Raw genomic sequence first — 10,201 nt, 5'->3', positions numbered from 1 at the left:
GACTCAGTCGTGGCCTCGTTTGCTGCTCCTGAAGGGGGCTCGGTGCTGACCCCTGGCGGTCGTGAAGTCTTCCGTTTATCACCCACAGCTGGGGGGTGGGACACCACGACAGCAAGAGGTCTTTGGCTGGGCTGGCTGACCATGGAGGCCATGAACAGCCCTGCTTCTACAGAAGTCCAGACAGCAGTTCCCATGAAATGTCTCGGGGACTGTGTGGCTTTCAGCTGAACGACAGACTCACCAACCCTCCCCAGCAGTGGGGTTTCCATTCTTCCTGAACTGGAAAGCCAGCAACCCCAGGGGCAAAGCACTAAGTTCCCACTATAAATTCACAGCCCTTCCACGAGGGCGTGGCATACCCCAGTCCACTAGTTAAGTGGCACGTGGCCGTACCACAGGCCGTTTGCTTGGAGTTGAGAACCACATCCCTAGTGAAGGGGCTTTTAGTTGATAACTGCCCCAGGATAGTGGTTCAGACAGGGACACCGCTCCTCATGAGCTCTTGCTTGAAGCAGCAGATGGCACGGACCGTGGCATTGTAGCCACACATCCAGGCCAGATGGTTACCTGGCTACTGTGGCAGGCCTGCGGTGACTTGGCCCCCACTGCCTGTGTGTGTGGTAGCAGACTCCCCCCTGGGCACCAGCCTGGGCTCAGCCTCTGATGCTGCCTCCTGCTTTGCACTAGGGAAAGGAACTCGAGCCCGTGCCCAGCTGAGCCTTGCTGTCACAGCTGCTCTTCCCAGGATACCCACCCCTCAGCCTCGCTACCCACTGCAGGGGCCCTTAGAGTGCCACCATTTTCCTGGGAAGATAAGTCTGCCCCCTTGCTGGCTTGTCGTCACCAGGTTGCCCTCCTGTGACTGTTCCTACACCAAGCCCTGCTGGCGTTTATCCAGCTGTGGCAGAGACAAAGGTGCCGTGGAGGGTGGCCTGGTTCCAACAGGAGCTCCTCAAGGTCATGGCGTGCAAGGACAGCCTTTGTGGCAGGTGTTTGCATTTCTGCCTCTCCTTGGGCCGCTTCCAGCTCAGCGGAACTGAGCCTGGTCAACTGCAGGCAGGTGGGGACAGAACCCAGAGTCAGAACAAGGGTCTGCCCTCTCCATCAGCACAGCACACAGGCACGTGAACCAGAGCCCAGTGGTTTTGTTCAAGTGCTGAAGAACCTGCTTCCCTAAGGGGTCAGAGCTGCAGGCTGCTCTGGTCTCTGTCCCTTTCCCATGATTTGCATGTCACAAGGCTGCAGCTGTCCATAAAGCTGTTTCTATGACGTTTGCATTACAGAGCACACTGGGAAATGGACCAGAATAAGCATTTGTTTCACAAACCACCAAACAAAAAACAAAACAACAACAAAAATAAGTGGCGCACAGTGACTCCCACTTGTCCCACCCCCAGGAGGCTGAGACGGGAGGGTTTTAAGTTTGAAGCCCTGATTTTAGAAACAAAAGTTGATAACAGGGCAATAACACAGGCCTAGATCTCACCTGACTACTGTAGAATATAAAGAGCCCACCAGACCTCCGCCCACCTGAGGATCCAGCTCCACATACAGCCCATGGGCCTCACAGCCCCTGCTCACCGGCACCCTCAGACATGTGACTTCTGCTTCCACCTGGTTGGTTGCCAGAGTTTCTGATGATCACTAGTGTGCTTGACACCTGTCCCCAAAAAGATATCAGTACATACCTGCTTCACGCTGCTGGTTGGGCACCTCATCTGGCTCGTGTTCCCACAGGGGTGGGCGGCCTGGCTGCACCAGGGCCAGATATCCCAGCAGTCCTGCAGGTAACAATGCACCCGCTTCCTCCCTTACCTGCAGGCCACACAGCCCACTGGCAGGACTGTGCCAGGGCAGTGACCTTCAGCTCTTGTTGCTCCAAGGGCAGAACCCCAACGGGGCCCTAAGGGATTGGTCTGCGCCTACTTCCGTAGGAGCAGGTTTATGCCAGTTCATGGTCCTGCCCACCTATCGCAGAGCAAGCCTGGCGCAGAGCATGCTGGGAACAGAGCGGTTTTTGCCCCAGGTGAGTTCTGCAGCGGGAACGGGACCCAGCTGAGCCTGGTCCTGGCAATTGTGAGCAGATGAGCACGCCTGTGTGCCCGGAGGAGCGTGCTTCCCGGTGAGTCGGTCTCATTAGCCGTGCCCAGGGCTTCAAAGACATTAGCAGGCCAATGGCGGGCAGCACGCACAAGCACGTTTGATACACGTCCCTCACAGCAGCGTCTTCCCTACTAGAACTCCCGGCGTGGGCTGAGGGACGGCGATCCATTATTTATGAAAACATTCTACATTCATGAACTGCCTTTGTTGAGAAGGACACAACTGCGACAAATTGGGAGAGTCTCAGGAAACCCAGGCCCTTGAGAAGCCAAGGTGATGGCTGCCCACTGAGCCTGCAGGCCCTACAGAAGCCAGGCAGCCCCCGAGTTGGGGGATAGAGTGGGGAGGGCACCTTTGTAGGGTTCTCACTGAAGCTGACAGTCTGCCTGGCTCTGAGCAGGGAGACAGGAGCCCCTCTATCTGTTCCTGCCTGCTGCTTTGTCAGGCCGTGGCCAGGCGAGGCCTGCATTCAGAAGAGCAGCCCTGGCAGCACCTTCAGACCTCTGTCCTCACCAGTCCAGAGAAGAGTGGTGGTGACAGGTGGTAGTCACAGGCCCAGTCCTGCCTACCAAGCAGTTCAGAGCACCTGCAGATCCCCCAGCTCCTCACTCCTCGCCTCTGAGGTGCGACATAGTAACCAACCAGTCCCACAGCGATCCTAACACATTCCTCTGAGCAGCCTGCTCACCCCTGTAACTGATCACAGCACATTTCTGCTTTTAAACAGGAAATGCTAATTTGAACCTCATCCTCAGCAGTGGCTTGGGGCCCCCTTCGTATCTGAAACAGGAGAACACCTGTTGATGAGAAGACTAGCCCACCACTTAGAACCTCCTCAGACAGCTTAGGAACAGCAGCATGAAGCCATAGAAGCTACTGAAGCTGGCACATCACCATGGAGACACAGCCTGCCATCAGCATGACAAGCACCCACAGGCAGAGAGGAGACTGCTGGGGTTCCTTCAGGCATAAGTCGCTGTGCCCTGGGCAGCAGCAGGATAGTTGTACTAGTAACGACGGACACCATTATTTTACTAAACCAACGGAACTAAAATGCATGTAACAGGCCAGCAGGAAGTGAAAGCATTTGCTGCAAGAACCTAATGGCTTGAGTTCGATCCCCAGAACCCATGTTTAAAAAAAAAAGTTCAATTCCCACACCCACATCAGGCAGCTCACAGCTGCCTGTAACTCCAGCTCCAGGTCTGTCTCACGCACTCTTGGTTTGGAGCACCCACACTCGTGTGTACAAATTCACGTGGGCATACTTTGGTTTTTGTTTTTAATTTGAATGTGATGGCCGACACCTGTAATCCCAGACCTCATGTGAAGTGGGAGGCAGAGACAGAAAAGCTGCCCAGAAACCTGTGACTCAGCTGGCCTGGAGCAGATAGACTGGAAGAGACCTCACCTCAACATGGTGGAAGACAAGAACTGACTCCCAAAAGTCCTCTGACCTCCACACATATGCCCAGGCTCACACATCACAACAGGGTCTTGTGAGACGGCTCAGTTAAGAACACTTGTGCCGTCATGAGAACCACAGTTTGGATCTTGGCACACACATATTAAGCCAGGTGCCCTCCCAGAACCTCTAATTCCAGCTCCAAAGGATCTGAGCCCCTCTTCTGGCCAGCATGCATTCACGCACACACACACACGCACAGCCACGTCCACCTACACGTGACAGGGAAGTGAAAGGAAACAGGGTGGGGGACAGAGTGGAGATTTACCACAGATGCCCTCTGTGGCCCTTAGGGCGTGAACTACACAACTGAGACCAAGCATGCTCACTGTTGGGCTGTGGACAAGAAACCTCACTAAGCATGCCAACAGCAGCTGGTGCCAGTCTCCCAGAGTTTAGAAAGGCACCTCCCAGTGTCAACAGAGGGAACAAACCATCCTGAAACAGACAGACCTGGAGAGCAAACACCAGCCAGCCGTGTGAGGACAGCCTGGTCACAGGTGGTCTCAGCACTGGACACATTTCCGCTCTTCCGGCCCCGCCCTCACCCGCCCGTCCTGAAATGGGAGGTGAAAAGCGGGACTGTGTGAGCTCCTCATCTGCGGTAGGCACCTCGGGTCTCCACTTCTGTCTGTGCTGGGAACCGGGGTGTCCTGGGCTCACAGCTGAGTCCACGGTGTCAGGAGGAACTGTGGCAGTCCTGGCCGCAGCTGTTCTCCATCAGGAGCTGGCAGCAGCCGCCATGATGGTGCTGAGAAAGCCCCACTACCTGCATTCCAGGTCTTCTGGAAGCCTGCCCACACCGACAGGCTTTTCCAGGCTTCCCCGGGTGGGGGGGGGGGGGGACTGCCGGTGGATACCCGATCCTTCAAGGAGAAACAGATGGTACACAAGGACCAGCAGACAGAACATCCGTTGGTCCTTCCTCACCAATCTCTGCCTGCTCCTTAGAATCAGTCTCTTGTCACGAGGGATCAGATTCCTTTAAGGCACGTGAAGGGCGAACGGGGATGCCAGGCTCATTAAGAAACCTTTATTGACATTGGAGATAAAAACAGCAGAGTCCCAGACACCACACCCCAAGGGAAGGATAAGTGAAGGGGCGCTGACTGTTACAGCAGCTTAGGCAAAGGGCTGAGCAAAGGGCTGCGGCCACACCCAACTTCCAACCACCCCTCCCTTGCATAGTCAGTGGCAGAGGGCGATGGTCTCCATGTTGAGGAAGCGTATGTGCATCTTGGTCTCAATGTCGATCCCCTGCCAGATCTGGAACGGAGGGAGTGGCATCAGGAGGCGTCCCCACTACTGCCTGACACTGGTCTGGTCCTCGGCTCTCCCACCCTCCTTCCTCTGCCACCGACTGAGTCCCTTTGTCGATGAGAAGCAGGATGGGTTCCGACACTATGAGCTAAGCAAGGAACAACTCCCATCTCTCTCTTCTGGTTACTCTGGCTCGGACCTTCAGCTTCTTGCTGAGATGGTCACCATGGCGAGCTAGAATCAAGTCCTAAATCCAACTACACACCCAAGGGGCTCAGTTCATGCCAGTTATGAACCTCCTTTTCCTCAGTGCCTTTCCAGGATTACCCACCATGCCCCCCACTTTCCAGACTCAGACTGGGCCAGCCTCACCCACACTATTAGGGGTGGTTTCACGGCACGCTCCATTGGACAGCCATCACTAAGTAAACCACGTTTCACTACAACCTCCTGGGAGAAGGGGTCTGCCCGCTTCACACCTGTGCTCAGGTCAAGCACTCTGCAGAGTCACACTGCTGTAGACTGGCAACCCTGGCCAGTTAGGGCCTGGGCATTCAGGTCCCAAGGCCACTAGCCTACAGGGCAAAGCCTTGTCCCTTCCGAGGTCACCCTCTCCTGGTTCCTTGGCATGGGGGGGCACAAGTGGGGAGTCAGGATGAGAACATAGACGGAGGGAACCCTACAGGCAGGTGACACATCTCGCTGTGATGCTCAGCTGTCACTCAGCATCCATAAATACTCCTGTGGACTTCCCAGGGTGAGGTAAGCCTTGGAGCTAGGCTTCCCAGCGTCCCCGGTCCCCTGCACTGGTCCTGCGGGGACATGGAAATAGTGTTCCCACTTCACACTGAGCAGCCCCAACTGTTGGGAGTTTGGGGTGTGCTCTGAGAAAGATCCCAGACTCCATGAGGAACTCAGCTAAGTTCCGGGAGAGGGCACAGTCACTAGGGGCACAGAAGGACAGAGAAGGGGAGCTAACTTCTGAAGAGCCGTGGAGAAAGCACGGGTTGGCTTGACACACCGAGACTCCTTCTCCAGCCTGGGCTGACTTTGAACTCCAGATGCCCCTGCCTCTGCCTCCCAGGAGCTAAGATCACACTGGTGTGCTGCCTAGCCATGCTCCAAGCAAACTGCACCCTCTTCCTCAATATTCCTTCTGCCCCTGGAATTCTGCATCGTGTACCCGGATGAACAGATCCCGGTGCAGGCCTGAACAAATCCACCTCTAGCAGCTCCTGGCCTCCCCCACCACACACCTTGTCCAGTCTTGAGTGTAGGTAGCTGCTGACCTCTGTCTCCTTCCCTGAGAGACGGGGCTTACGCTGCCTGCCTGTGGGGCAGAGGGCCTGCAGCAGGCCTCCCTCAGAGGGGCAGGCAGAGGACAGTGCTCGACCCTGACTCTGCAAACAGAACCCTAGAGGCTCCAGGTTCCTTCCATGCACAGGGCCTTCGTGGAGCTGGCTGGGTCCACAGGTCCTCCTGTGTCCCGACCTCCCTGCCCACCTCCATGTCCTGAATGCCTTGGAGAAATGACTTTAACATTTTCTTCTTCCTGCTTCCAGATAACTCGGTCATCACAGCAGCCAGTCTCAACTCCCAGCCCCAGAGTGTGTTTGTGACAGGGGAAGGCTGTTCTCAAGATGGGTGCAGATGCCACCCCAAGAGGGAGGATAGACGAGTGGGTGGCCCATTAAAATCCCATCAGGAGGCACTAGGGAGGCAGGACTCAGCAACATGTTGTCTGCACCAGTCTGCTTACAGAATGCTGTGTTCATTCAGGTGCAGGAAGTTTCCAGAATCTTCCAGAATCCCTGCTGTCCTGAGAAGGGGCGCCAGTGTCCCGAGGGAGAGCAGTTCACTTCTCTGATCTACCCGAGATCACAGGCCACACAGCAACACCCCCCTCTCCACAAAGCCAAGCGAATCAGTTAACGTGGTTTCCAAGGCCTCCCTAGAGAACAGCCCTGTTGGGCACCTGAGATCTGCCGACAGCTACCGCTTCACAAGGTCCTCATGATGTCCTGGAACCCCCATCCTCAGGCCCACCTGTCATTTTCCCCTGGCACCCACCTTCAGAAAGTCCTCGAAGGTGATCCCCTCATACACCTGGTCTGGTTCCTGAGGACAAAATTGTACAGAGGGGGTGAGTGGCCAAGGATTCGCCCAGGTTCTGCTGAGACAGGTCACCTCCTCCAAGCACCCAGAGCACAGAGGTAGAGTTAGAAAGGGGGGTTATGTGTCCCCAGCCAAGGCCAGTCTTCTGGAACCCCAAAAGAGGTAGAGACTTCATCCCACTAGGGTCCCCCAGGAGTGCCAGGTGGGGAAACAGTGGACTCCTAGGTATGGGCCCTCTTTCCCAATACAGTCCACCTCCCCCGTCCCTAAATGTCCAGCCACCAAGTCACGCCCTGCCAGCCTGGGTCCTGTCTCAGCTCCCTGTACTGATAACAGAACTATTCTGGGCTAATCTAACTCACAGCCCACTGGGGGAAGGAGAAGGGAATAGAAGGCCCTCTGTGGCCACCCTCATGCCAACGAGTCACTGTGATAACCAGGATGCAGAGGACAGAATGTGGCTTCAGCCAGGGGCCTGGTATGCTTGACAAAGCAAGTCTCCCTCTGTGTCCCTCCTCTGTAGGGACAGAAGGGATGGTACCAGGGCTCTGCCCAGGCCAGTGGAAAACTGGTTTTTAATGACTTGTTTTCTGAAACAAAGAAACCCTAAAAGAGCATTGACCCTTGCCCCCTAAACTACCGAACAAGTCTCCAAAACACCCAGCATCCCCTTGTGACACTGGACACCACTGCAGAACCCCACAGGTTCCTACTGGGTCCTTAGGCTTCCCCACATTGCCCCAGAGTCCTTCAGCAGGCCTCGGGCCTTCGTGGCTACCAGTGGTTAGCTCTTCTCAGCAGAGAAAGACTGAAATGTCCACTCAGCCAAGAAGAAATAGAAACCTTACAAGGAGCGAGTACCTGCAGCTCCCAAGGCCCCTCTGCCCTTCGGACAGATGTCTGCCAAGGGGAAGAATGCTGTGTCCAATCAAGGCCACCTGGTGAAACTGCACGTGGAGTCGGGCTAGGCAGATGGTGGTACGGCCTGAGCTTAGTGTGGGGGGCGCTGGTTCAAATCCCAGAGCCCCCATAATACAAGTGACCCAACACAACAGCAAAGACCCACACATGATGTGTCTGCTGGCACTGTAGGAGAAAAAGCGGTTCCCTACAGGGCAGGGTCCCAAGTGGGCATGGAGAGAGAGTGACCTTCCACCCTCTCCTGGTCGCCCCTGGAAGCAAGGGTCAATGTTCTTTTATGGTTTGTTTTATAAAACATTTCATCCTTCCCCCCCCCCCAGGTTTTCCACTGGCCTGGGCTTGCCCTGTCCCCAGGGGCTATTCCTCTCTGTTCCTCCCGCTCAGGGAAAGAGAAGTGACCACTCCTTCTCCAGGGCACCAGGCTCCCAGGCTGGGTGAGGGGAGCTAATTATAGACCCGCCCCGCTGTAGGGAGTCCAGCAGGAGTGTGGGGCTGGCAAGGATGGAGGCTGGGAGTTGGCGAAGCCAGGATGGAGTCTAACTTAGCAGCCCCTCCCTCTCCCTCCCCACCAAGATCCCTGCACAGACATGGTCTGGAGATGGTACTTAAAGAGTCACCGCCCTGAGTCAGTCAGTGGCTTTGGAAGGACATCAAAGCAGGGATGGTGGGTGGCTCTCTGGTCTCCAGTGAGTGGTGTGGTCAGAGCCTTAACCATCATGGGAAGCCAGCGGCCGCCCTGACCCACAGCTCAGCCCAGCTGGGTCTGTGCTGATCTGGCTGGTGCACACAGTGTGTGCTCCGTCATAGGCACACGTGCCAGGCTCCCTGGTGGCTCTGTCCCCGCCCTCCTGGGGATCCCACCTGTGAGGCAGGCACCAGCTGCCAACAGTTTCACTACAGCAAATTAAGAGAAGTCCCCGGCTGAAAGTGGCGTGGGACGGGGAGTCATTTACAGGAGAGTGTAATCAAACCAAATGGGTGCTTGGCTCTGCCCCAGTTACAAGGGGGAGCTCTGCTCCCCATCGGGTCGGGGCCCTTCCCTGAGGCGGTATACACAGAGCGCAGAGGTTTTACTGGAGCCAATTGCCTCTCCTGAGAGAAGCACAGATAAGTACAAGCCAGGAAGGCAGCCCTGCCTCTGGGGAGTGAGGATCCTCAGTGACAGGCCAGTGACATGGAAGGTGGAGCCAGCACGGAGCCGCCTCCACTCTGAGGCTGTTGTCAACACAGGTACAAGGAGGCCAGAGCTTGCTGGAAGCCCAGGCCCTTGAGGTGACATCTACCCGCCCTAGTCGGTTCTGGGGCTGCTGGGCTGCACGCCACCCTCCAAGAAAAGGTCACACTTGCCACAGAATCTTTTGGGCTGAGCATCGGTTTCCCCAGTGATAGAATGAAGCAGAAACCATGAACCAGTGTGCACATCTGGCCGAGTCCACGCTCAGTCCCTCAGCTGCCCCCCAACACCAGTGGTCTTCACAGATGACAGGTGCTGAGACCGGCGTTGAAGCCTGAGAACACCCCACTTTTCTAACTGAGGAGGCAATGCTCCCAGGACACCGTGCTCCATGCTACCCAGAGGGGTACGGGAGGCCGCGGTGGCACCACCCAGACTGTGAGTTCTGCTTCGCCAAGTCACACAGCTCTCCAGGACAGCAGTCTCCTGGGGACAGAGAGCCTGCAGTGGGTTCCGAGCTCTGCTCTGTGCCAGTCCCAGGTTAGCACAGCGAGCAGGGCACACCTGGCTCCTGCCACTGAGACCCTCAACAAGACAGGAAAGGCGATGTGGAACTGGGCATGAGGGGGGATCTGCTGGTGGACTCCTGCTCCCTGTCCTTCCCTCCCTGTACCCCCAGGGGTGCTCACCATCTGTCCCACACACACACTGGCCGCCTCCATCATGGCTCCATCTGCAATGGATCGAGCTGACTCCTTCTCAATGTGAGGGTTTCCAGAAAGAAGTTCCTCCACCACCTGCCAGTGGGCAGACACTTGGTGACCTTGGGATTCCGATGGTCCAGGAGGGGGAGGCGCCAGGAGCCCCGGGCAGGGCCAAGGGAGCATACTTTACATTTCTATACTCTTCCAGGGTGATGCGGCCGTCGCTGTCCGAGTCGTACATATGGAACAGAACTGTGGGCAGCAGAGGAGGTAGCAGCCAGTTAGGCAAAGGCAGGCGTGGAGCCTGTCCCATTCTCCCGGGGGTTCTGCTCTGAGGCACTGTGGCAAGATCTGAATGACAAAGCCTTAGGACAGAAGGGCACCCAAGGGGCCCAACTGCTCTCTTCCTAGGGGCCTTGAGCCAGTGACTTCTCTTAAGCCTCAGTTTCCCACCTATAA

General features: G+C 56.3%; 1 protein-coding gene across 1 annotated transcript in view; it reads right to left on the bottom strand.

Moving 5' to 3' along the window:
* Positions 1-4,579: 4,579 nt before the first annotated feature.
* Positions 4,580-10,201, bottom strand: part of Tesc (tescalcin) — a 29,261-nt gene continuing 23,639 nt past the window's right edge. Inside the window, exons 5-8 of the mRNA XM_041649186.1 lie at positions 9,933-9,994; positions 9,728-9,835; positions 6,899-6,946; positions 4,580-4,834 (exon numbers count right to left, since the gene is read on the bottom strand). Of these exons, the coding sequence (XP_041505120.1) occupies positions 4,757-4,834; positions 6,899-6,946; positions 9,728-9,835; positions 9,933-9,994 (296 nt within the window). The 3' untranslated portion in view covers positions 4,580-4,756. The remainder of the gene's footprint in view (positions 4,835-6,898; positions 6,947-9,727; positions 9,836-9,932; positions 9,995-10,201) is intronic.

Source organism: Microtus oregoni, unplaced genomic scaffold (assembly GCF_018167655.1).
Source record: "Microtus oregoni isolate MIOR12 unplaced genomic scaffold, Mior012 000003F_ref0000135, whole genome shotgun sequence".
Lineage (NCBI taxonomy): Eukaryota > Metazoa > Chordata > Mammalia > Rodentia > Cricetidae > Microtus > Microtus oregoni.
Note: the sequence above shows the minus strand (reverse complement) of the source record. Positions and strands in the feature narration are given on the sequence as shown.